Consider the following 25,971-nt stretch of genomic DNA (forward strand, 5'->3'; position numbering starts at 1 on the left):
GAGGGCATTTATGGCATGTATTTACTGATCCAAACTGTACCCCAGACTTCAAGGGCTTGCTAAGCAGCCCGTCTAAATATAGCATCAGCAACGGCAGCCGAGAGGCAGCGATGAAGCCATTAAGGAGGAGACATGCCTCTTGGCTCTAAGCTCCAGTCTAGGCCTCAGATACAAGATTAATAAAAGATGTGTTTTAATCATCTTTTCTAAGAGTTTCATGATCTTGATTAAGAAAGTATGTCTCTGAAGAGCCATTTTCTCAGGAGGTAGATGGCAGCCACACATGTAAGAAAAAAAAAATATTGCCTGAACCTAGGAATTAACCGGACAGCAACTTGTTACCTTTTCTTCAGATCAAGAACGCTGCCGCCAATGTCCTCCGGGAAACATGGCTGATCTACAAACACACAAAGCTGCTAAAGAAGATTGACCACGCCAAAGTCAGGAAACACCAGAGGAAGTTCCTCCAAGCTATTCACCAGTGAGTACCAGAGCACCACAGCAGCGGACCATGTGACCAAGCCCAAGGCAGGATACAATGGTTCCGTTGCGTCTTCTCAGACCAGGGAGACACAGGAGAAATCCACTCTGCTCTACTCAAAAAGTACCCAGTCTGGGCTAGCCTTGGACTCCCTGTGAGGCAGCGGGCAGGCTGCTGTGGGAGGGAGAGAGCACAGCAAAGACCTAAAGGCATTCATGCAACCCAGTTGCACATACACACACATGTGCACAGACACACAGGGACACGCAGAGTGTCACATACACACATATGCACAACAGGCAGAGACACGCATGGATATACACAGAGACACACATATGCACATACACACAATGACACACAGAGACACAGATACATGCACAGATATACATGGACACATACACAGAAATACACACATGCATGGACACACAGAGAGACACAGACTCATGCACAGACACATACACACACAGACACACAGAGAGATGCATAGACAAACACATAGACATACATAGAACACATACTTAAAGACACAGACACACATATACAGACACATATGCCCATGCATAAACACATTTATATTCATAGAAACAAACGCATACATACAGACCCACATGCCTTCACACATGTGTGTGTGCACACATATGTAATATCACTAGTTCCTTTCTGTGATAGAGGAATATGATTTTTTAAGTGTAGTACAGAGCTGGGTATGGTGGTTCATTATTGAAACCCTCAAATTCAAGAGGCTGAAGCAAGAGCATCACTGAGCTGAAAGCCACCCTGGACTACAAACTCAGGTTGAGGGTAGGTGAGACCCTGCCCACCCTGAAATAAATACATAAGCAAATAAATAAATAAATAGGACAGAGAAACAAAGGAAAGACAGTTGTTTTGACCCAAAGGTTCGAGGAGCCTGGACAGTCAGGAAGCAGACAATTGAGGAGAGAGGACATCTCAAGCGAAGGCAGGGCAGCAGTGGAGTGACTTGAGGCTAGCCAGGCACCGAAAAGAACAAGGGAAGTGTGCACGGAGACAACGGTTTGCTTTCTTGGGGTCCTGGCAAGTCTAATTCTGCCAGCCACCCCTGCGTTCACGGTCCGAATGCTGAGTTCCAAGCTCAGGTGCACTGACGGGCTGACACTTTAGTGTGAACTTGAACTCCCTGTTCCAACTCTTCCCCACAGACTGAGGGGTGTCAAGATGGAACAAAGGAAGCTGAGTGACCAAGCCAACACCCTGGTGGACCTTTCCAAGGTGAGTGTCATCCAGGGCAGGCCTGGCCCACATTCACAGACACGGTGTAGGACCAGGAGGACAAAGGCAGCCTTTAGTTAAACGTCTAGGTTTGCGGGTTTTTTTTTTTTTTTTTTTTGACATTTGTAATCTACCAGTGTGTCCCGTCTTTTAATACTTGGCATTTGTTTCTAAAGTGAAATAGCTCAGATTTGTCTTTGCTCATAACTAATTAGCTAACCGGTTCTTGTTGGTGTGTCATTATCTGTGTATGGAGGGGCTTCTAAAGATGAGCGGAAGTCACACAAGGAAGTATCGTAGTGAGGACCAAATGGGGCGAGGGCCATGCCGACGACTTGGGTTGTACATGACACAGTTCTTACAATTTGTTGGTATACTAGGAAGCCCATTTACCTGTGTCTTCTAATCTTTACAGCCCAGGATTTCCCGACCTCAAATACATGCTGTTAGTGGTGTGTGTGTGTGTGTGTGTGTGTGTGTGTGTGTGTGTGTGTAATAGTAGGCAGACAGCTGACAGTGAACATGGAGTTCCCGAGAGCCTAAGATCTTAAGGCCCAGTATGACATTGCCATTCAGTGTTTCTTGCCTTTACTGCCATAAACGTCATAAACAGTCTCTCTTCTTGAAAATCAGCACCACAGGCAGAACTGAGCGTGGGCATTCAGACCAGGAGGGCTCCCTGCCCCCTACTACCTTTTGATAGAAATTATATAACAAATGCATAGCCCAGGGCTGGGCTGGCAGAACATTCCGGCAGATGTCAATTGTAACAGAACCTTATTCCCTGGGAAAGCAAAGGAAACTCCCTCGGGCCAATTAGGCCCCCTTTGAAAAGAGCCTGCAAGCAGAAATTACTGGTTGCTGGGCCGTGTGCAGGCTCCTCGTTCAATAGAGGGATCAAGGCAAAGAAAGAGCCTCCTATGCCAGTGAGGTCCTCGGTCACAGCTGGGGAGACACCCACAGACACAGGTGCCATTGGAAGGGGCATTCAGGTGGAATGTGGGGTTTCCCAGAGCCCAGTGTGGGGGTGGGTGAAAGGACCCTCGGAATCTTGGCATGTTGGTTAATACACTAGAGTTCCAGTATCAAAACTGGAAGTATTCCCCATATGTTGGGGCCACTTATTCCCAGGAGAAGTGGGGGTGTCCAAAGACACTTCCATACCACCTCCTCTCTCCTGCTCAGGTGCTTGTTCCCCCACCCAAACCCCCAACCCAGTCCAGGTCACCTTGGGGCTTAGCTGACTTTCTTTTTTTCTTAATGCTAAATTCGAGAGAGAGGTGATTTGATTGGCCAGTTTTAGTCACGTGTCTGCCTTTAGGCAAATCACATATGACTAGGAAGAAGGAAACTGCTAGGACTGACTCTGTAAGTCTCAGCAGGGGCTCAATGAGACGCCCCAAGCAATGTTTCCCATCTCGCTGCTCACCATCAGGACACTGTGGCTGAGGCTCCCCAGCCCTATCAGGTTAATCCAGGTTTTGAGTTCATCTTCCTGTAGGGCTGTCCACAGTCTCTCAGTGATGGGGTGAAAGAGCTGGCTTGGTAGACTTGCTGGGAGAGAACGAGGATCTGAGTTTGAATGCCCACCAGCCACACTGAGAGCCGGGAGGAGCTGTGTGTGCCTTCAGCCTTGGTGGGCAGAAAAAATGAAGTTTGATGGCCAGTGAGCTTGACCAAGACAGCAGTTTCTAGCTCAGTGAGAGGCCCCGCTTCAAATGAATAAGGCAGAGAGTCATAGAGAAAGTGACTCCATATTCTCTGGGCTTTCACATGCTTGTACCTATGAACTGGCACCCAGAGACTCACATGCATGCAAAACACACACGTGCGTACACACACACACACACACACACACACACACACACAGAGGGGGGAAGGGGAGGGGAAGGGGAGAGGAGGAGGGGGAGGGAGTTAGAAAATACTCTCCTGCATTGGGTTGGGAAATAAAGCCATATATCACCGAGGAATGAAGTCTGTGGAAGAAAGAGTGTGCAGAGCCATTGTAAAGAACAGCATGAAACCAGAGACGGAGGCAGCCCCTGCCATCCATCCGTCCGTCCGTCTGTCCGTCCATCCGTCCATCCATCCGTCTGTCTGTCCGTCCGTCCATCCATCCATCCATCCGTCCATCCGTCTGTCCGTCCATCCATCTGTCCATCCGTCCATCCGTCCATCCGTCCATCCGTCCGTCCGTCCGTCCATCTGTCCATCCATCCATCCATCCATCCGTCTGTCCATCTATCCATCCGTCCATCCATCCGTCCATCTGTCCGTCTGTCCATCCATCCATCCATCCATCCGTCCATCCGTCCATCCATCCATCCATCCATCTTTGTGTTTTCCTCCCAGGAGACCAGCCCGGGTTCGAGCTGCAGTCACGTATGCTTCGTGCTGGTCTCCATTCCCTTAGCATCCTGTTTGCAGCACTGCCAAGGGAAAGAACGCATCGTGATGCCACGCTTGCTCCTTTCCTTCCTGAGTCACCTCCTGACTCCTCACCTCCCCACCTCTGCTCTTTGCTCCTCCCTAGATTGAGATTTTCTGTGTCAGACAGGCCCCATGTTGGGTATGGTGTCAGAACTGGGAGGGCTTGGACCCCTAACCCAATTCCTTCAGTCTCTTCAACTGGGATATAAAAACATTTCCTGCCATCTGAAGCTTGGGTGGTCAGGTAAGATAGGAGCTGTGAGCCTGCTTTGTGAGCTATAGAGGTTTCAAAATGGCAGTTCTGATTATGAGCACAGATAAGAAACCAGAACCCAAAGAAATAAGACAACTGTCACCCACACTCCATACTGGAGTTCCTCAGAGTGCACTTGTGGCCCAGCATGCAATCCGTGGTTCGTCCTTTCAGGAAGGACCGTGCCCTGTGAGGAGACACTTGACCCCCCCCATGCCCATCTCCACCACCAAGTTGCCCTCTCAGTGGGAGGGCAGAGCTGACCAGAGAGGAGCTATCTTCAGACCTGCTTCTCTGAAATTCCAACTGCAGGGGGCTCTCTTGTAATCTCACCACGGCCCTTCCCTCTGCTGCTACCTTGTGTTCTGCTCGCCTCCCCTCTCCCCTTCTCCTGTTTCTCTCCCATCCTGTTTCCTGCTCCTCTGGTCACTGTGGCTTCCACATCTTCCTCCTAGGGAAGTGGTTCTCAACCTTCTTAATGCTGCGACCCCTGAACCCAGTTCCTCATGTTGCAGTGACCCCCAACCACAAAATTACTTCATTGCAACCTAGAAGCTGTAATTTTGCTGTTATGAATCACAATGTAAATATCTGATACGCAGGGTATCTGATATGCCATCCCCAAAGGGGTCTTGACCCATAGGTTGAGAACCCCTGTCCTAGAAAAATGGCAGGTAGAATGAGACACACACACACACACACACACACACACACACCCCATACCTCACAGGGGCACAGGCATCCGAACCCCTTTTCCTCTCTCTGGGTATGAGACTTGCAAGCCAGCATTCCCTGTGCTGATTGGCTGTTGTATATAGTCTAGAGTTCTGCAACTGCCACAGGGATCATGGGGTGTCTGTGCAGGGAGTGCTGATGACAAGTAGGACCCAAGAACGTTGTGTGACTGTGTTGGGAGCAGGAGGCCATCAGAAGTACCCTCCGTGCAGCCTTTGCCAGGCAGCATGGGAGGCATCCCTGCTCTGAGGAGGCAAGTGTCATCTACTCAACCAAGACCTCAGCCAGGTCAGACAGCCCTTAGAAGAAGCAACCTCTTCCAGGTCTTTCTACCTCCTCTTGAGCCAAGGAACAGACAGGTGGCTCCTCAGCAGGGCAGCCCTTTGTGGTCCAGGATCAGGCCTGAGGCATTAATTGCATTTTATATCCTGGCTGCTGGATAGAAAGGGAGTGGGGTGAGGATGCGATCTCATAACTGTGTAGTTATTAACTCCAACTGTAGAAGGAGCCGGGGTAGGAGAGGTTAAGTGGCCTGCCAGTGAGTTGAAGACTTGCACTTGAACCTTGACTTGTTAATTATGAGTCTACAGCATTGGCCAGCCTCACCTCCGAGTCTCCTCCTGATTCATTAGATGGCAGCACTCTGTATGAATCTGAGATCCATTTAGAGACATATTCAATTTAAGAAAGGAGAAATGTTTCTTTTCTTCCATGCATATTTGCTATTTAAATTGATAACTAAGTTGGCCGTGGTGGTGCATATCTTTAATCCCAGCACTCAGGAAGCAGAAACAGGCAGATCACTGTGAGTTCAAGGCTATCTGGGTCTACATACTGAGTTCTAGGACACCCAGGAGTACATAGTAAAACCCTGTAGGAAAAGAACAAAACAAATTATAAAATTGATGATTGATATCCATTCCTTTTAGAAAAAGAAAAAAGTGCCCACCCCAGCCTGTCTATCACCTGGAAGGTTCTGGAATTCTCCTTTGGTGACATGAGAGGCAGCTGGGTGGAGGTGACTCCTGCTGCAAGGTGGAGGGCATTTCACCTTCTCATGATGGGTTCCTCTGGGGTGATGGTCTTCCTGTCTTCCCTCTGTCTCTCCCAGATGCAGAACGTCATGTATGACTTGATCACGGAGCTCAACGACCGGAGTGAAGACCTGGAAAAGCAGATTGGCAGCCTGGAATCCAAGCTGGAGCACCTCACAGCCAGCTTCAATTCCCTGCCCCTGCTCATCGCAGACACCCTGCGCCAACAGCAGCAGCAGCTGCTCACTGCCTTCGTGGAGGCCCGGGGCATCAGTGTGGCTGTGGGAACTAGCCACGCCCCTCCCTCTGACAGCCCTATCGGGATCAGCTCCACCTCTTTCCCAACCCCATACACAAGTTCAAGCAGTTGCTAAATAAAACTCCCCACTCCAGAAGCATTACCCATAGGTCTTAAGATGCAAATCAACTCTCTCCTGGTCGCTTTGCTGTCAAGGAAGTTTCAGACCAGGGAACAGAACGAAGAGAGATGGAGCGATGAGCCGACTCATGTTCTTTCAGCGTGCTTTGTTCGATATGCCTTGAAACCAGAAATCTAATCTCTGTTTAGGTGCCTCTACTTGGGAGCTGGAAGAGGAGGTGACGGGAAGCAACGCCTCTGTCAGGGCCCTTGCTGCAGAGTTGGCGGAGAACAGAAATCCCTGCTCAATCTCAGGTTTTCACAGGGAGGTGGGGGAGGGGCAGCCACTCTGAAGCAGAGGAGAGGGAAGCCAGCCAAAGAGGGGTGTGCTGGGCAAGGGTGGTATGAGGTTTGGGGAATGGGTTCCTGGTTGCCTTGGGACCACAGCACACCTATCCTTTTGTCTAAGGAAGCCTCTGGGTGGTAAAAATAAAACAGAGCTACCCAGAACTTTCCAAAATGGACATACCCAAATTAGACTGGGGAGGAGGGTGATGGAGACAAATAAAAAGCCAGAATTTCCATCCAATGATACGATCCAACATATATACACACAGATGTTCAATCCAGGTCCTTTTCTGTTTGAATTGAGCCCAAATGAAAGGGACCTGGTACTTCGCCTTGCACACAGTAAGCAAGCTCTAATTCCGCATTGAGATGATGTGTGGGGTGTGTTTTGTTGAGGAAGTTAGCGGGGATTGGCCATATTCTGAGCTTCACTGAAGATGCAGGTCCCTCCCTGACAGTGTCCTGGTTACCCATGCTGCCTGATTCAAGTGTAGGCCAAGCCCGCACTGTTGGCATTGTGGAGAGATAAGCAGCCTTCTAAAAACAAACAAAAACAAAAAAAAGACAGCTTTTGAAGAATTTTCTCCCAGCCAGATAATCTGTGTGCCCTTGGAACCCACGTTCCCAGGTGTCTGTGTGTAGGAGAGGAGGAGACAAGTATGCTCAGTGCCCCCATAGTGAACAGGACTGATGTCTGGGGCGCTGTCAAAGCATCTTCACCCGGCAGCAGGCTCCGGCCAGACATGTAAGAGTACGGAAGGATCAGTGCCTAACCCTGCTAGGTTGGGAGGAGAAGGGTGGGGAGTGGCTCCTGTGGCCCCTTCTACCTTACCTGACATCATCTCAAAAATGAAACACTGTGAGAACACAAGGCGCCCTAGGGACACTTGTGTGTAAAGTGAGAGGACACATTTGTTAGAAGCCTGTCCTATTGTGCCACGTTCATCTTGGGGTAAAACCTACTCCACTGAATCTCAGACTCCAAGAGACTCCAGAGAGAAGCAGACCCAGTATAAGGACAGGCACTCCCCACCCCCACCCCCCATTGCTCCGTGATCTGACCGCACACACAGCCGTGCGGGAGAGCTATTGAGTCACCTCTCATTTCTCCATCCAGAGGTCTTCGATTTCTGCTTATAAGAAATTATATGTGGAACATTTCATCTATCTTTTGGTAGGCCCAAAGGACGTTGTCTGTGTATAGTTGCTGTCCGGAGAGTAGTCCTGTGGCAGGTTACCACAGCCCCCTGGAGGTATCGCCTTACTCTGTGCGTTTCTCTTGTGCACTGCTGGGCCTGGTCCTTTCAGGACAGGGAAATTGCTGGACATCAAGGCAGACAACTGTGGCCTGGAGGACATGCCTTGGTTTTTTGTTTGTTTGTTGCTAAGTCTCTTGTTTGTCTTTCCGCCTTGCTGCTGCTGTCTGTACCTTGTTTCTGCAGTGCTGGAGAGCAGGCTCGCGGCTTCCTGCATGTTAGACAAGTGCTGTTCCACTCAACCACACCCCAGCCTACTGCTGTTGTCTTAATGGCCTATCCTCTTAATGGTCTATCCTGATCGCTCCCTCGAGCATTTTCATTAGCTGTTTTGCACACCAGAGAGGCCACATTTGTCGTTAGCATTTAATTCTTTTTACTTGTTCTTTTAATTATTAATTATCTGAAAGATTATTTTTATCCCGAGAATGGTATCCCTGTTTTCAGTTTGACCGTACCTACAGGCAGACGTGCAGACAGAGGAAATAGGCATGTACCTTCTTTGTGTCACTGTTTGCATTTGACAAAATGAGGGCTGCTGATGGGCCCACCTCCTCGTCATTTGACCTACAGCCCTCAAGTGTTTCCTCTGCTCTCTGTTGCCGCTTGCTCTGATCCTGTGCTGTGTGGCCATAGCATGGCACCTCTAGGATTTAGTTCCCATTTCACACAAGTGACACGCAAGATCCCACCACTTCTCCTGCCATGTATCAATCCCGGACATAGTCTAAAATCTGTCCTTTTGTTTTTATTCTTGCTTAGTAAACCCTGAAGGCCAAGCTAGAAATGCTTCAAGAGGATGGCTAGAACTGTTTCAGGAGGGTACCACTAGCATTAGAGAGACACATGGGCCTTTGTAGGGTGGCTTGGCCCACTGGTATTGCAATAGGTCTGGGTGGTCTTATTGTTAGCAAAAGAATCTACCTCGAGAAACGTGACAGGATCAGAAGGCTGGCTCTGTGAGGGTAAATGAAGTGCTGCTTCTTCGCCCTACTATTTCCCTAATATGAGGGAAGTGATAATTCTCTTGCAAATATATTGACCCTTGATGACCTAGGTATTGAGGACCCTGGCTAGCTCGCCCAGATGTATCCTTGCATCTTTTAGATGATCCCATGTCACCTAAGCATCTCAGTTGAGCTAGGAAGGAGGCTAGTGGGTGCTCAGGCTATGTGGTAGTGGGAGAGGTCTGAGTCTCAGGACTGGGCTGCAATTTAAAACCATGAATTACTGTAATTTCGCTCTAGGCCTGAACTGGTCCAGTTCTGCTCACTCCTAGAAGGCTGACCAGTGACAGAGGCCCTCCTGGCATCTTCCCAGGAATGCAGTAGCAGACAGAAGCACTCCAACATATCCCCAAATATCTGGACACTTGAATGAAAACTGTAGAGCCACCGTGTCATTGCTTAAGCCATATTACTGCTTCAGGTACTGTGGAGTCAGGGATGCACTGTGATACTCCAAGGCCACTGAGCTCAGTGGGATTTCAGGACATAGCATCAGTTGGTAATTTACGCCTGACTAGAAGCTCATTTCTCCTTAGATTGACATCCAAATAAGAATCTGCACCTTTGGCTCAAAGGCCACGTGTGTGATCACCATCAATAAACCATCATGAAGTGTTTGTGAGCCATTCTTACCACCTGCATAATGTAGAACTCCATGACATCATGCCTCGAGATATGACCCAAATGAATGAGAGGGGCTATAGCCATGCATCAGCAGGGACTGTGACCCCGGCAGGGTCCTACACTGAGACAGCAACCTTGTAAATTAGAAGATGTAGAAACTGTACGTGAAAGTTAGCCCCCAAGTGCTGGGAAAGTTATTAAAGGCCAAGAGGGGACAGCGCAGCCTTGACAAATAATGATTTTAATGTATCCAGAGTTTCCCCTTCGCTTTGCAGTAACTTCCTTGCAAAGAAGTCATGGAAAGAAGAAAACTAGTGACACAAAAATCAGAATAGGTAAAAGCCTGAGACTGGAGTCACATATCCCACCAATATGTCTCAGTTTGCCTGTATTTAAAAGTGAAGATGAGTTAATATTAAGTTCAAAGTATTCAGTAGAAGACAAAAGGTATTGCTTGACTGACTAGCTAACCCGCACTTAGATGTTACATTTGAATGTAGTGATAGTTACCAAAAGGTAATTACTGCACAGGGGATAGGTAGCGATTTGCAGGGAGAACCATGGGGTCTGTGCACAGTTCAGGAAGCCCCCCTCCTCCGGAGGATGATAAACAGTGTATCTCAAATTAAGAGTCAGTGTTTCATCTCCAAATAGACACCCTGGCTAGAGCTAGAGAAACCCCCGCTGAGACACTGTGATACCATTGTACTGCCAGCAGGTCAGAACTTTCCAAACTACTGCTTTTAAATGCTCAAATAGGTTCCCACTTCATCCAGTCACTCTACTTCCCCCAAAGCTACTAGAAGCAGATTAAGGATCCATTAGTGGTCATTTCGCTGTCCCCGTTGACTTCATGGTCTTTGGTTTCAGTCCTTTAGATGGCTATCTGGAGGCTTCCTGGCAGACATGAACAGTTCGTTCTCTCCCCTGTAGCCAGCTGGCTTGTTCACGCCTTGGACAGTATCTCTTCCTTCTTCACTACTGCCAAAGCAAACATTTGGGGAATGGGATTATAGCTAGCCCTAAGACGGGGGCAGGGGGGATGGAGGGTAGTGATAGTGTCTGCCTATAGTAATAGGAAACTTGCACCAGGCTGTATGAATAGTCACCAACGGTAAACTTCTGCCAGACAAGGAATGTGTAGACTTCCGTTGAAATAGGCCACAGCTTATAAACATGTGTTCTGTGCAGTGGTCTGTAGACAACCACAGAGGGGGATGTAACTGTGATCTTTTTGTCTTACACCATTACTGGAAACGCCCACACATGAACTGGAGTTCCCTCGGAACAACATTGTCAAATCTTCAACAGACGACCTCCGAACCAGGTGCCACGAGCCCTGCAACAGCTGTTTACACACTGAGAACCATATTCTGGAAGCTGCAACCTTGGGCCTGGACTGACAAGAGACCTGTAACCAATCAAGCTGGTGGAGGAAAAGCACAAATTCAATACCAACCTCTAGTTAAGATCCCAAAGAGATGCTGACATTTCTGGCAAAAATAAATAAATAAATAAATAATAAATAATATATAAATAGGAACAGTGACAAATAAAAAAGTGAATCTGATTGGAACAGCTGACATCCAGCTTCCCAGAGGGAGGACGGGGCTAAGTGACATTCTCCAGCTGTGTTACTTTTCGGATCCCAACCAGAGCTGATCCACCTTCGTCATACATGGTGTTTAATGGCGCAAGAGTGCAATCAATTTAGTCCCAGACTCTCCATTCTGTGCTGGCCACAAGAGAACAAGAAACCTGAGAGATAGGATGTTGATGGAGGAACCGTTTTCATAGCAAACTCAGAAATGGAGGTGTTTATATTCCAAACCAGATGGGCTTCAGTATGAATTTGCATCTTGCCTCTGTACTGCTTGCTATTTTTTAATGATAGGAGAAAGCATAACAGTTTATTTTAAATATGAAATATATTGCTATATTATAAAATATATTGTAACTTTCGATTAACATTTTGTATTGAGCTAGTCTTTAGCAGGTTGGGTGACAGCCTGCCTTCCTAATGACTGTTTCTGAGTACACATCATTGTTAGCGGTTGCCTGATCCCCAAACCCAGGGTCCTGGTTCTGCAGCACGCCAGACGGCCATATTCTCATTCCCTAAGTCTGAGCAGTAGGGACAAAAATAGCCCTGAGGTGAGCATGGAAGAATAATTCCACTCTAAATTCTATCAAGCCATTTCAGAAGCGATTTGTAAAGCTGTCCCTCCTTGAGTAGCCACTGACAGTTTAGTAAATGCTAGACTCTTTCTATCTAAATGCAAACGGCCCATTCTGTAAGTTAGCCTCAGGCATAGCCGACCAGCTCTCCTCTGGCAATATCAGAATTGGGCATTAAAAAGAGTCTTGTTTACTTTGCCTCAAAATACTCAAAATTCTAAGCATCAAGTTTCTCTATATAAGAGGGCAACCAAGATTAGAGTTCTCTCCGGGCCCAGTGAGAACTGGAGGTGGAGGTGGAGGTGTGCTTCTCTGAGTTGGCGATCTCTTGGAGGGGGGCATGGTTCAGGAAGGGGAAGATCAAGGCTTCTCCAGTTTGTCATTGGTGCTGGAGGAGGAGGCAGGATGTGCACAGCAAGACTCAGTAAAGAGCCAGTTTCCTTGTTTGCTATTCACTGTAGCGAGGGGAAGATGGTTCTGAATATCACATTTCCTCTTATGGCAAGAATAAACAGCTCATGAAACCCACTCCCTCCTTCTCGCTACAGTACCTGAGATATACGTGTAGAGTTACAGAGTTCCTTCCTCTGAATTGCCAGGGTCCTATTCTATATTAAAGTGGATGAAGGATGTCTTCCCTAAATCTGCGCATCTCCGATGAGGACCTTACTTCCCGGCATCACTTCTGCACAGCACAGGACAGGCGCAGACCAAGTAGCATCAGGGGAGAGTTACCTGCCTGCCTCTTCCCTTCACAAACCCTGGAGATGCACACAGATCCACAGACCATGCAAAACCGTAGGTGCTGCTCTGGGAAAGAGACTAGAAGCCTCTAAGTTCCCTAAACTTCAGCCCATAATGCCTGTTAGTCATACCAATGACAGACAACGTTTCTAAACATTCAATCAGCTGGAGTATCCAGGGCTGTCTGTGTGAACAAATCGCGTCTGCTTCTCTCAGCATCTGAATTACTCCTCAGTTATGTGCTAGGCTGAGCTCCATTAAAGCCATCAGAACTCCAGGGCACCTGTTTTTAACACATTACTTACTCACTGAGCAATGGAAATGAGCTAACTCTCAATTTGGTAATTGACTGAGAGACATTGATTTGTTTCTTTATACATCTCCTACTCCAAATGGAGCTATTTTGGCTGTTTCTTCTAGTGATCTATAGACTGGCTAAGATGTTTACAGGTATAGAGAAGACATATATTCTGGCCTTTCCCATTTAAAATGTAACTCATCCACAATCAAAGAAACTGAGCCAGATCCCTGATTTGGCGGAAGCAAGCTCTGGGCAATAATTCATGTGTGGTGTGTAGCCATATGCTAATCCTTGCTACTCCAGGTGAGAGCCAAAAGCCGGCAGCATTCACATCCCCCACACACCTGTTAGAAGCAGGCTCCGTGCCAAGCCCACTCAATCACAATTGGCATTTTAACCAGAGCTCCTGGTGATCTGTAAGCAACCAATACTGAGACACGCTGACCTCACCACACTGCAGTGGTAACCAATAATTCAGCTATTTCTTCCTCCAATCTCAAGTTACCAAACTGTTGGATGATAGACAGCTCTGACAGGATTTCAAGGATAAAGATGGGTGTATCATAAAATTCCACGTGGTATTGCACAGTTTACATGATATACATGAACTATAATGTCAATTGGAGGTGGCCTTTCTCTAGTCTGATGTGAAAAACTGCTCAAGTCACAGCTTTGAGCCACCTCGAAGCCTTCAGACTATAAGGTGGAGCCATGACAAGTCCCTGGATAGAAGTTCCTCCTTAGCATACTGCAGAAATGGGACATTTCTGGTCCTCTGTCCCTCCAGGAGAAAGCCAGCATCTCCCAGTGAGGACTCTCCTCTTGGGGACTAGAAAAAAAAAAACTCAGTTCAGCCATTCCGACACATTCCTAATCTCCTGAGGGTTCTCCTTTTTGTTGTGTCAAGCAAGGTGGACAAGGAGAGATGTGAATTCTGATATTGGCACCCTAAATTGATATGTACCCAGAAACAGTTATGTTCTAAATTAATGGCTTTAACCTGTTCATTGTAAAAAGTGCCTTGGACTTCAATCTAAAGAGGTCAGTATAAATATGTATGTGTGTGTGATGTGTATGTAGGCAAATATTTACATATATATACATACACAGGTGCATACACATATACCTGCACATTCATATATAATATATACATACATATATAAATGCTTCATAATATATCATATTGCTAATCACAGCTTCTTATTTTGTTTGGTTCTATGTTTATTTGTTTAGTGAGATCTTTACATAGAAAGGTTCTATTCAGGACATGGATGTATTTTTTGTTTGTTTTTTACTTTTTATTAAAAAGGTAAAGGATATTAAAAGATAAAAAAAAAAAAGCAAAGTGCCTGAAAGTTTTGAATGGGGTTGTGATAAACTTTCACAAGTCACCAAAGAAGAAACTAATTTCCACTTGAGAAATATTTTTCTGTTCCTGTGACTTCGTTTTCTGTGAGAGAAGTGCACAAATAAGAACGAGCGAAGTGACTTTGTGCCGTCCATTAGAATCCATATCTGTTGTCTCCACAAGATAACTCTAAGATCTTTATTCAGTTGGGTGCCTACCTTTGCACACATCTGCGTCAGAAGGACCTCATCCTCGCGTGGCAGCATGGTTTGGCTAGTGTTGGGCATCGTACTTGCGAGGCAGCATAGTTTGGCAGAGGACTTTTTTGTGTCCGGTACTGAGAAAAGGCAGACTCTTTTATAGGGGGCGGAGCTCAGACCTACGGATATAGTTCTGACATTGCCGCTGGAAGTTCAATGGGGAAGCCCCTCCTCCTGGCCCGGGTAGACACCTCTGATTTGAGCAGGTGATAAAAGGCCTCTAGCACAGCCCTGGAGCTCTCTGGGCCCTGCCTTTCTATAGTGATGCGCCCAGCCCCTCTGCCTGAGTCGCAGACCCCCACCCCCACCCTCCAACTTAAATGCTAGGATCAAGAGCTCCAGAGGGGTTTTCTGGTTCCCAGGGCCCTGCTCAGCAGCTGAGGATTCATCATGTACTTCTTCAAACCGGTTAACTCTGTCTAGCAGCCTAAGGTGACAGTCGGGCGACAGCCGGGATCAAGTCGGAGGCCAGATCCTGTACGCACAAGGGTAAAATGCCTCTTTGAAATGCCATCTGTGGTCACAGGCCGTCATGTGTGCATGGTGTGAACAGGAGACCCTGTGTGCGTCCGGGAACCAGAAAGACAACCAGGTCCGGCCGCTCAGGCTGCAGGCACATATGGAGGATTGTCACTTGATAGGTCTGAATGCAGGAGAACAGGAGATACATAGGAAACAGAGTTCCTGACCTGATACCCTGGACCCTTATTTTTCTTTCCATGAAATTTTCAGAGCTCTGGACAGAAACTTGTCGCTATCACATGACTGAGGTGCTTTCCTGTAGAGGACTTAATATTTGGAAATTTTTCTAGGTTTTACACCAAATTTTTTTTTTCTCAAAAGCTCATCTCTCTCCATTTCTATTGCTGCTCATTCCTGAGAGGTCTGTCCTGAAAAGTCTCCAAAAACAAATGTATTTTCTGACTCCACAATTACAAACCAATCATTACTTATGTTTCTTCTAATCAGTGACATTTCCTGGTTATCAGGAATCCTGGGGCCCACCCGACCCATCACTCAGCTTCTCATCTGTGAACCCCCAAGTTCCCCATTCCATTTAACTCCTCGCCTCCATGAAACACTTGCTGCCCAATTTTCTGTGGTCTCATTTTTTCCACTGGGAGAATGGGTGCACTATTTGACGTCCTCTCTCCCAGGGTGAAGTCAGTCAATTAACTGGCCTAGGGCATCAGAGTATATGTATGTGTGTTGGGGGCAGGGTGGGGGGTAGTTAGTAGGTTGAAAGATCTGAGAGAGACTACATTTTTTTCCTCTGTGCTAAAGACGGGAGTGTGGCATGGAAAGGTCTCAGTCTGTGGCCTTCTTCACTCCTGAATGGATACTAAGGAACGGGTGTATACACGTGCTGTAGCATATGCTGATATGATATGAGAGCATTAAATAAACAAGAGGAGAACACACGCAACCCACGAAAAAGCAAGCAACTGTTTCCTCCCATCTCTTTCCTTTCCTACTCTATTTTTTTTTTTTTTTTTTTTTGGAGATAGATCATCCAAACTTAAGCTCCTCAGCCTCCAGAGTGTGGAGTTACATGTTCAGCATTAAACAGGATATTTTAAAATCATTTTACATGTGTGTGTGTGATGTATGTGCACGTACACATACATGTTGATAAGTGTTTGGGCACACGTGTGCATGTGGGCACGGAGGTTGAGAGTGATGTCTACAGACTTACTTAGTCTCTCTCTCCACACTGTCTTCTCACTGAGGCAGAGTCTCCGCTGAACCCAGAACTTTCTGTTTCCTTCTCTGACTAGCCAGCTTCCTTAAGGGATCCTCGGTTGGCACCTTCCGAGAGAACTGGAATTATTGGTGGTTGCCAAGCCCGTCCAGCATTTGTGTATGTGCTGGGCATCTAAAGTCTGCTAGTCAGCTTGTGTGGCAAGCACTCTAACCACTGAACAATCTCCTCAGCTTCTTAAACAGGCACTTTCAAAAGGAGGAGTTTTTAGCCGAGCAATGGTGTCTCAGGCCTTTAATCTTAGCATTTAGGAGGCAGAGGCAGGTGGATCTCTGTGAGTTTTAGGCCAGCCAGAGACAAACCCACCCCCTATTCTGACACCCTAGGCAACGACTCCAACCACCTGAGCCCATACTAATGGCTTTGCTGCACAGTACAACTCCCTGGGGAGCTTTAGAAAACACTCTCACTGGTCCACTTAGTCCTGTCGAGTCAACAAGATGTCTAGGATGGTGCTTGGGTCCTGAGGGTACTTCTAAGGGTTAGCAGGGTTGTCTGTGTGAGAATGGATGCTAGTGAAGGCCATGCCTGGCCCCAGGTTCCTGGGAACTTGGCTTTCATCCAGCTGAGAGGCTGGAAGAAGAAAGTTATGGAAGAAGACAGTGTTGGGGGTGATCACGCCTGATCCCTTTCTTTTCAATCCTAGGTCCATGAACCTGAACTAATTTGCATTCAAATGCTGTTTATAAAAGCAAACAAAGCCACCCAGTACCCTGGCTCAGCCCTCTCTGTCTAGCTCCTCCAGCTTCTGTAGGCACTGCCAGTCTGGACATCATGTCTTTCTTTGGCCTTACCCCAAAAAGATGATGGGGGAGGATCATCTTTTTTTTTTCCTTTCCTTTTTCTTTTTTGAGGACAGGATTTCTCTGTGTAGCCCTGGCTGTCCCAGAACTCACTCTATAGACCAAACTGGCCTTGAACTCATAGAGATCCCAAGTGCTGGGACTAAAGGCATGCTCCAAAATTACCCAGCCTGGCATCTTTTATTAGGGGAAAAAAGTTAAAATTAAAAATAACACACTATCCTTGCTAGCAGGTATGTCACTGAATTTAACAGAAAAAGTGATCGGCTGTTAAACCCATTTATCTTTTCAAAATTACACCCAATCAGAATAAAATTCTGTCTCTTATGTTAAAAAAATGGAACCGTTATTACATTACACATGATTGAGTGTAGAAAACAGAGCATTAGGGTGCAAAGGTGGCCCCAGTTCTTCAAAATGGACCATTTGACTAACGGCAGAACACAAGGGGTCGTAGGTAAAATGACTCCTGCAGGTCAATGGGAATAGAATAGTTCAGAGAGGAGAACCATGGTATCTTAGTTAGGCTTTCATTGCTGTCAGGGGACAATATGATCAAGGTAACTCTTACAAAGGACAACATTTAATTGGGGCTGGCTTACAGTTTCAGAGGTTCAGTCCATTATCATCATGGCTGGAAGCATGGCAGCATCCAGCCAGACATGGTGGTGGAAGAGCCAAGGGTTCTACATGTAGCAGGAGACTGTCTTCCAGAGGCAGCCAGGCTGAAGCTCTGATTCCACTGGCCAGACTTGAGACCTCAAAGTCCCACCTCCACAGTGACACCCTTCCTCTAACAAGGTCACACCTCCTAATAGTGCCACTTCCCACGGGCCAAGCATATTAAAACCACCACGCATGGCTTCCGTTTCCAGGAAAAGGCTCGTGTCATGTTGCTCATGTCTGTCAACAGAGGGAGCGCGGGCTGGAGAGGTGGCTCAGCTGCAGAGAGCACTGGCTGCTCTTGCAGAAGACCCCGAGTCAGGTACCAGGATCCACATGGCAGCTCATAACCATCCACCTGTAACTCCGGTTCCAGGGCATCTGACACCCTTCTCTGCTCCATGGGTACCAGGTGCACACATGACGCACATACACAGACATAGCAAACCATTTATACTCATAACTAAAATAAGTAACGAGGCGCTGGCCCTGAAACCCAGGTGCTGGTGAGAAGAGCAGTCTCTCCAGCCATCTAGCTCACAGCCCCTGCGGCCTATATTAGTTTCTTGGTTTTTTGCTATGACGAAAAGGTTTGTTTTGGCTCATGGTTTGGGAGCACAGCCCATCAAGGTAGGAAAGGCAGGGCCTTGAGGCATCTGGTCGCACTGCACCCACAGTCAGGAAGCAGAGAGCAATGAATGCTGGTGCTCAGTTCATGTTCCCCCTTCCTTCTCTGCAGTCCAGAAGCCCAGCCCATGGGATGATGGACATTTGGGATGTCTCTCCCCAACCCCACCACTCCGTGATGCCTCTTTAAGACCCCCATCAATAGACATAAGTGTATGGCCTGTGTAATTCTGAATCCCATCAAACTGACAATAAAAATTCACATCACATCACCTCTCACATAGGAAGTGAAAGTTCAGGAGGAACAACTTTCCTAGAATCATTGAGACATTGAAAAAACAAGACAGAAGCCATGTCTTGTCATCCTGAGACTGAGGGGAGTGAGGCTTGACCACATAGCAGGCTTTGGCCTTAGTTCACGATTCATCTGCCTCTACTTTGAGAATTCTGGGATTATAGGAGTGTGTGTGTGTGTGTGTGTGTGTGTGTGTGTGTGTGTGTGTGTGTGTGTGTGAGAGAGAGAGAGAGAGAGAGAGAGAGAGAGAGAGAGAGAGCTCACCTGGCTCTGAGGATGCTTTCTGTGCCGCTACAGTAAACCCAGACCCCACTACAGCCTTACCAAGTTCTCTTTCACTTCGCCCTCATTCAGTAGTTGGCTATTGATATTGTTAAATGGAAGAGGACCTACTTCCCAACACACATATGCAAGTTCGAGCACTCGATCTCCCTCAGAGCACTTCAGTGTGCGTATTCGATCCATTTGCCATGTATTTTGTATTCCAAAGGTGTTCATCACTTTCGGAGTTTAGATCATTAAAGGAATTTAGAGTTAATACTCACTCACAAAGCTAAAAGAACCCCTACCAGTTAGGATATACCAAATTAGATTACCAAAATGATGCAAATTTATATTCAGCAGCACAGTGGATTAGGCTAATGGTAGACAAGGTTATTAGCCCTCATTGTAGCCACTACTGCTGCGAAGAGCATGAGAAAATTAGCACAAATTGGCTTCATCTTTTTGCAGCTTGAATTTGAAATTTACACTTTATTTTTTTTCTAGAAACAATTTACACGTATTCACATCTCTTAAAATGCAGCTCTGTCTCCCAGAAGCCCGAAGGTGAAAAGGAAAAGCTGCACACGAGATGTTATCACGGTGACAGGCAGTTTCCTTCTTACTGAGTTAAAGCTGCCTCCAGCTTCCAGGACCCAGGTATCACCTAAAAGCAGTCAAGTTTATATTAGAGAACACTGGGGTACCCACGCCCCAGTCACTCATCTGCAGTCCATGGTAGGTGCCTGCGAGCTGTGGTTCTAGTGTCCCTTCTAAAGACACTCTCCTCACTCCCACCTTTTGGAATGAGAAGGTACGTCCACAGCATGGTCTGAACTTCAACGTTTAGAAGTCCCAGCAGATTGGCTCTTAATTGATTTCTTAGTGATTGTTTCCTAAGAATACTAATGCAATGTTTACTTGGCTCACAAATTTGACACCAGAAGACTCTGTTTGGTTTCGGTCCAAGAAGACTCTGTTTGGTTTCGGTCCAAATAAGAAAACACTCACCACCCATGATCAGAACAAAGAAAAGAGGGATCCGCATCTTTAGTTTTGTTTCGAGCGTATGGATGAGAACGTTAGAGGACACTTACATGTTGCCACCACAGCCCATACCCCAAACCCTCTGGGTGGCAATCTACACTGATTTCTTTGGTGAAGTCACCTCCCTCCCTTCTCCCACTATACGGTGCTCCCTGATCTGTGGTGGGCACGGCCAACTTAAGACCATGAGGGTACCTCATCAACTAGCCAAGTGAACCAATCCCAGACCCAAGGCTTACACTGGAACTTTTAGAAAAGTCCCTTGGACTCAGGAAGACCTGACATGAGGAAGAGGTGCTCTGTGGAACATGAGGAAGAAGCTTAAACCATCATAGACCAAAGGAGTGCAGGGTACAAGGGGACCCTAGGTAGCACAAGAAGAAATACCTGTTGGGCCCCTGTCTCTAGTTCCTCAATGCTGCACTCTCCCCTTAGCAGCCTTCTTTTCTGCTATTTTGTTTTTGACTCTGCTTCCTGACTCAAGGCCCCTAAATTCCAGAGTTTCCAGGACAGCAAGAGCGTCCTTCACTCTCAACAAGGTGTGTCTTGCTGAGCACCTGGATAGCTTCAGAAAGGCCAGGCCTTAATTAGCAACCTACTCCCACTCTGGAGACTGCATTAGTAACTCATCGTGCCTACATGATGAACCTTCTGTGGGAAGCTTCCTGACTGGCGAAAGCCCCCACATGCTGGGAATGTATTGTACTCTAGCCTGGTAGATAGAAAGCCCCTCACTCAGAACAACCCAGGGCTTAAGTGTATGCACCTATATATCCACATGCATCCTCCATGGTATCCCTCACAATAAACCCAAGCTATTCTGGAAGCATACTTACAGCCAGGAACGGTACTGTGCCCGGGCTATTCAGCAGGCTGAGCCATGGTGGCTTCCATGACCAGAGAAACTGAAGATGAGTGTGGACAGCACAGCTAACCATGGAGCAGCATATCTGCAATCCCAGCACTCAGGAGGCTGAGCAGGATGGAGGGGTCGAAGCCAGCCTGTATATGAAATGAGATGAGAAAGTAGAGAGCAAGGGAAAGGAGAAGGGAGGAAGGAGAAGAGGAAGGAGAGAGAGACTGAGGAGGAAGGGAGGAAGGAGGAAGAAGGAAGAGAAAAAGGAATGAATGAGAATAAGGTGGGTGTGGTGGTGTGTGTCTATAATTACAACATTATAGGTACAGGAGGGGCTGAGCTAGGAGCTTCTCACACTCTAGGGAAGCCTTGGCTACACTGTTGATGTCTCAAAAGGGAAGGAAGGGAAGGAGGAAGGAAGGAAGGAGGGAAGGAGGGAGGAAAGAAGGAAGGAAGGGAGAGAGGAGAGAGGGAGGGAAGAAGGGGGTGTTTCTAAAACACAGAATGAGGAAGCACTGTAATTTTTGTTTTTATTTTATGTGTGTGTTTTGCCTGCATGCATGTCTATACATGGCCTGTACACCTAGGTCATCAGATATATAGGTCATCAGAGGCCAGAAGAGAGCATCAGGTCACATGTGACTGAGGTTATGGGTGGTTGTGAGCTGCCATTTGGGTTTTGGGAGACCCAGGTCCTCAGGAAGAGAAACCAGTTCTCTTAATTGCTGAGCCATCTCTCTAGCCCCGTAAAGTACTTTTAAAAGATGCTAATAATATGTTAATCCAAAGAAAGTGAGCCCAGTTACATAAATAGCAGGTGGGGAAAATATTAATATTAATGTAAAAAGCACTGGGTTCACAACCAAAATATAACGATTCTAAATGCACTGTGTGTACACATATATGTGTGAGTGTTTGTGTCTGTGCAGTTGTGTGAGTGTGTGTGTCCATGCACACATTGTAAGTAAGCACAGTAAAACCATCAAATTAGACCACAGTAGAAAAACAGTTTATTAGGGGGACACACTGCCAGACTCCCACAAGAGGGGAGAGAGCATAACAGCTCTGTGGGAAAGCCAGTGGGTTTCATAAGATAGCAGGAAGGGGTCTTTGAGCTATGCAGGCTGTTTGGGTTAAGGGAGCAAGATACACTTTGCCCATGGCAGTGGACCATTAGGGGTAAAGAAGGGAAGAAGTAGGTTTCCTGATAAACAAAAACCCACATTATGAGTTTTCTGAGGAATAGTAAATTAGGTTTCTATTTACCCAATAATCTGGTCTGGGTTGGGCCAGGCTGCACATAGGCCACATAGGACACTGTCAGCAGCTCCACCATTTTGGGGTCTGCTTTATGATCTAATGTGTGTGTGGTGTGGTGTGTGGTGTGGTGTGTGGTGTGGTGTGGTGTGTGTGTGTGTGTGTGTGTCTGTTATATGTATGTCTATGAGTAGTGTATGTGGTAGGGTGTGTGTGTGTGTGTGCGTGTGTGTGCATGCGCGTGCATGCGCACGTGCACAAGCTGGTGAGGCCAAAAGACAAATGTGGCTGTTATTCCTCTCGTGCTGACCTGCTTGGTTTTGGGACAGGGTCTCTCATAGGAACTCACCAAACAGGCTCCAAGGATCATTTGTTTCTGCTTCTCGGAGGGCTGATATTACCACAACAACTTTGACCTTGAGCATTTTGCAAAGTCCTGGAAACTGGTCACAGGGGACCGGGAAAAAATGGCACACAGAAAGGGCGTCCTCCTGTTAAGTGTACCGGGTCAAAACAATGTTAAATTTGCTTGATCTGACATGGGTATCAGACTGAGGTCTGCATGCCTGTAATTTACCGATCTAAATAAATCCTCAGCCACCAAGTATACGAGCATTTAATAATGAACGCAAAGCCTGCAGGACAAAGGTGTAGAATCATTACAAAGCCCAGATGACCCTACGACCGCAGCATGAAGTGTTAACATCTCTGAGTATGTAGTAGATCAAACACACAAAAACTGTGAAAGGATAGGACACCCAAGTGTGCAATAATCACCAAATCTGTAGTCCACTTTGTCCTACATGGGCTATCAATGGAGACCAACCAATGAGTGAGTCCTAAAGAGAGTTCAGTCCATCTTAAAGGAATGGGACCAGGCAAACAAACATTTCTGATCACAATGTGACAGATACTCAAGCTGTGTAAAACAAAAATTACAACTAAAAGAATTCTCTCCAGAATTAAGAACTATAAATGATTCTGGGACCAAAGAATAGACCATAATGGAGATTTTTAAACATGAAAAACAAAACATTAATGAGACACTGTATTTCAAAATGAGTTTAGTACAACTTAAGGAATTAAAAGAATAACATAATAACTCCAAATACGTGAGTGGAGCTAAACAGATGGCTCGCAGCTATCCTGTGATTTTGAAAACAACCTGGGTTACAAAACAAGCTCAAGGCCAATGTGGGCAAAAAGCAAAACGAACAAACAGAGACAGTGCAAAGATAGTTAATTTTTAAAAAATAATATAATATATTATTAAAATATTAAATGTTAATATTTAGTTTTATAGTAATATATTTCAAATACTTGTATATACAAGATATTTTCTATCTTATAGATAATTAAATAATCATATTAAATTTAATAATTAATATTAAACTATAATATATAACTATAAGAATATAATGTATAATGTTATATATACTGTATAAGATTATATCATTTATATGTATGTAGTATATATATAGTATATACTATATATAGTATTATATGTTGTATATTATATTTTAAACCCTGATGTTGATTCTTTTGAAAGACCTCTGGCAGATTTGAACAAGAAAAAAATCGAGTATAGAATGGGGGAAGGGTTCTGGGAACAAAGTATCCTTCAGGCCAGGTGTGCTGGCTCACGCCTATCTTCTCAGCACTTGGGAGGCTGAGAAAGGAAGATCAGGAGTTCACTGTCAGCCTTGGCTACAGTAACCTTGGGACCAGTCTGACATAAATGAAACTCTGGCTTTAAAAAGCTAAAACAAACAAAATAAAACCAAAAGGAAACTACACTTTGAGTATAGGCCTGCCTGCATCTCACTTCCTGGATCCCTGCAATCTACTGTGCCTGTCGGTGCACCCCACCAAGTCCAGCAATCGGTGACTTCCTTGACTAGGTCAAGCCTCCCATAATCCACTGGTCTCTGAATGCCGCAGGACTGGAAATGAAGCCTTCAACTCATGAGCGTTCAGGGAGCACTTCACATCCAACCATAGGCTGTTCTTTGGCACTCTTTTCTATGTCTGCTATATTTAGTGTTTTAACGACCTTAGGTCTAGTGCAGCAAGGCATCAGAGGACATGGGACATCTGAAGGGCAGGGAGTCGGGACAAGAAGCAGGGAACCAGGGTGAAAGACCACTCTTGGGGGTCCCTTGATGCCATTTGGGCCTTAGAAACAAACAGACAAACAAACAAAACATCTCCCTAAATGACAGCCAAGCATTTTGAGGTAAGTGCAGAGTTTTATCCCTGAGAACCTTGACCTTGAGTATTTTGCAAAGTCCTGGAAACTGGTCACAGGGGACTCGGGAGAAAATGGCACACAGAAAGGGCGTCCTCCTGTTAAGTGTACCGGGTCGAAACAATGTTAAATTTGCTTGATCTGACGTGGGTAGGCAATAGCTGACACCATCTCCAAACTCAGTCTCCCCACCTGCAAAACAAAAAATAATCTTGGCTCTTTTGCCGGAGGGACGGCCATGAAGATTAAACGCAGCAGCTGAGGTCATGTCCCCAGGGTCCCCTGGCTTGTGCCTGTTGGTATTCATATTATATCCAAAGAGAGCTTGCTTTCTCAACACCTGCCTCTTTTGCTTTTACTGGTGTGTCTAGTACTTGCCACACCTGCTGCTACTGATTGTCAGCATAGATTGTCAGGAAGCCGGAAGTCCCCATGGCATCCCAGGGGCTGCGCAGCAAGCTGGCGGCTGGCTAGGCTCACACTGCGCCCCAGGGGTCTAGCACATCGCGAGCTGATTAAAAAGGCTTCCCAGCCTCCAGAGCTCCGTCCTGACAATCTTCCCAGTAATCAAAAAGTCGTTAGGACTGACAAATGTTTTCTCCTCATCTAATTTCACAGAGATCTGAGTTCCTCAAAGAACATTTAAAAGGGAAGGCGGGGCACTGGGGAAACCTTAGCCGGAAGGGCCCCTGCCACCAACAGAGAAGGCGGCCTGAGGGGTGGCGTCTCCGGGAACTGCGGGCATCCTCCCCCTAGGCAGCCGCTCAGCTCTTGCAGCTGGATTCCTCGGTCAACCGGTGACCAGGCTGTCGGGCAGCACAAAGACCTAGTCTCCCAGTGGGTCTTTTCCATCCATGGCTGGGACTTATATGCCTTTCTTCTCAATTAGCCCAAGGTAAGTGGGAGGCATAAGAACCACTTCACAATACATCCAATTTCCAGCAGTCAGCCCTTGTCTCTGTACAGTGCTTCTGGCTAGATTAATTATAAATTGTCATCTTCCTGTTTTCCTGCTTATGTTAATTTTCCTTCAACATGTCTACAGTCTTAGAATAAAGAAAACGACCTGACTATTTAACCTTGAATTCTTCAGAGGCTACCCTGTTGGGGGTCTAAGCCCAACACAGGGTGTGGTCCCAAACCACCAGCCCGGGCTCCAACGGGTCTTCCTTCCAATTTTCCTGTTCTTATGCCTGCTCCCCTCATCCTGCCCCCCACTCCCCACCCCTACCCTTGCGCCATCCTGGAGCCACAGGTGCACAATCAACTGGATTTTCTAAACCTGTTTCCTGTGCTTTTAATAAGGCAGAGATTCTCAGCATGTGGGTCACGACCCCTTTCACAGTGGTTGCATTTCAGATATTTACACTACAGCTCATAACAGTAGCAAAATTAGAGTTACGAAATAGAAATGAAAATAATTTTATGGCTGGGGGGTGGTGTCACCACACCATGAGGAACTGCATTAAAGGGCCGCAGGGCTAGGAGGGTTAAGAACTATTGAGCTACAGTTTGTGAGTGCGTTCGCTCTTCCACTTTTATCT

General features: G+C 46.5%; 1 protein-coding gene across 4 annotated transcripts in view; it reads left to right on the top strand.

Annotated features, from left to right (window-relative positions):
- The window catches only part of Kcnn3 (potassium calcium-activated channel subfamily N member 3), a 151,574-nt gene extending 144,989 nt beyond the window's left edge, over positions 1-6,585 (top strand). For all 4 annotated transcript variants that reach the window (XM_063282418.1, XM_017591053.3, NM_019315.3 and 1 more), the window contains 3 exons: positions 354-481; positions 1,663-1,732; positions 6,262-6,585. In XM_063282418.1, coding sequence (XP_063138488.1) covers positions 354-481; positions 1,663-1,732; positions 6,262-6,558 — 495 coding nt within the window. In that variant the 3' untranslated portion in view covers positions 6,559-6,585. The remainder of the gene's footprint in view (positions 1-353; positions 482-1,662; positions 1,733-6,261) is intronic.
- Positions 6,586-25,971: the final 19,386 nt, after the last annotated feature.

Source organism: Rattus norvegicus, chromosome 2 (assembly GCF_036323735.1).
Source record: "Rattus norvegicus strain BN/NHsdMcwi chromosome 2, GRCr8, whole genome shotgun sequence".
Taxonomy (NCBI): Eukaryota; Metazoa; Chordata; class Mammalia; order Rodentia; family Muridae; genus Rattus; species Rattus norvegicus.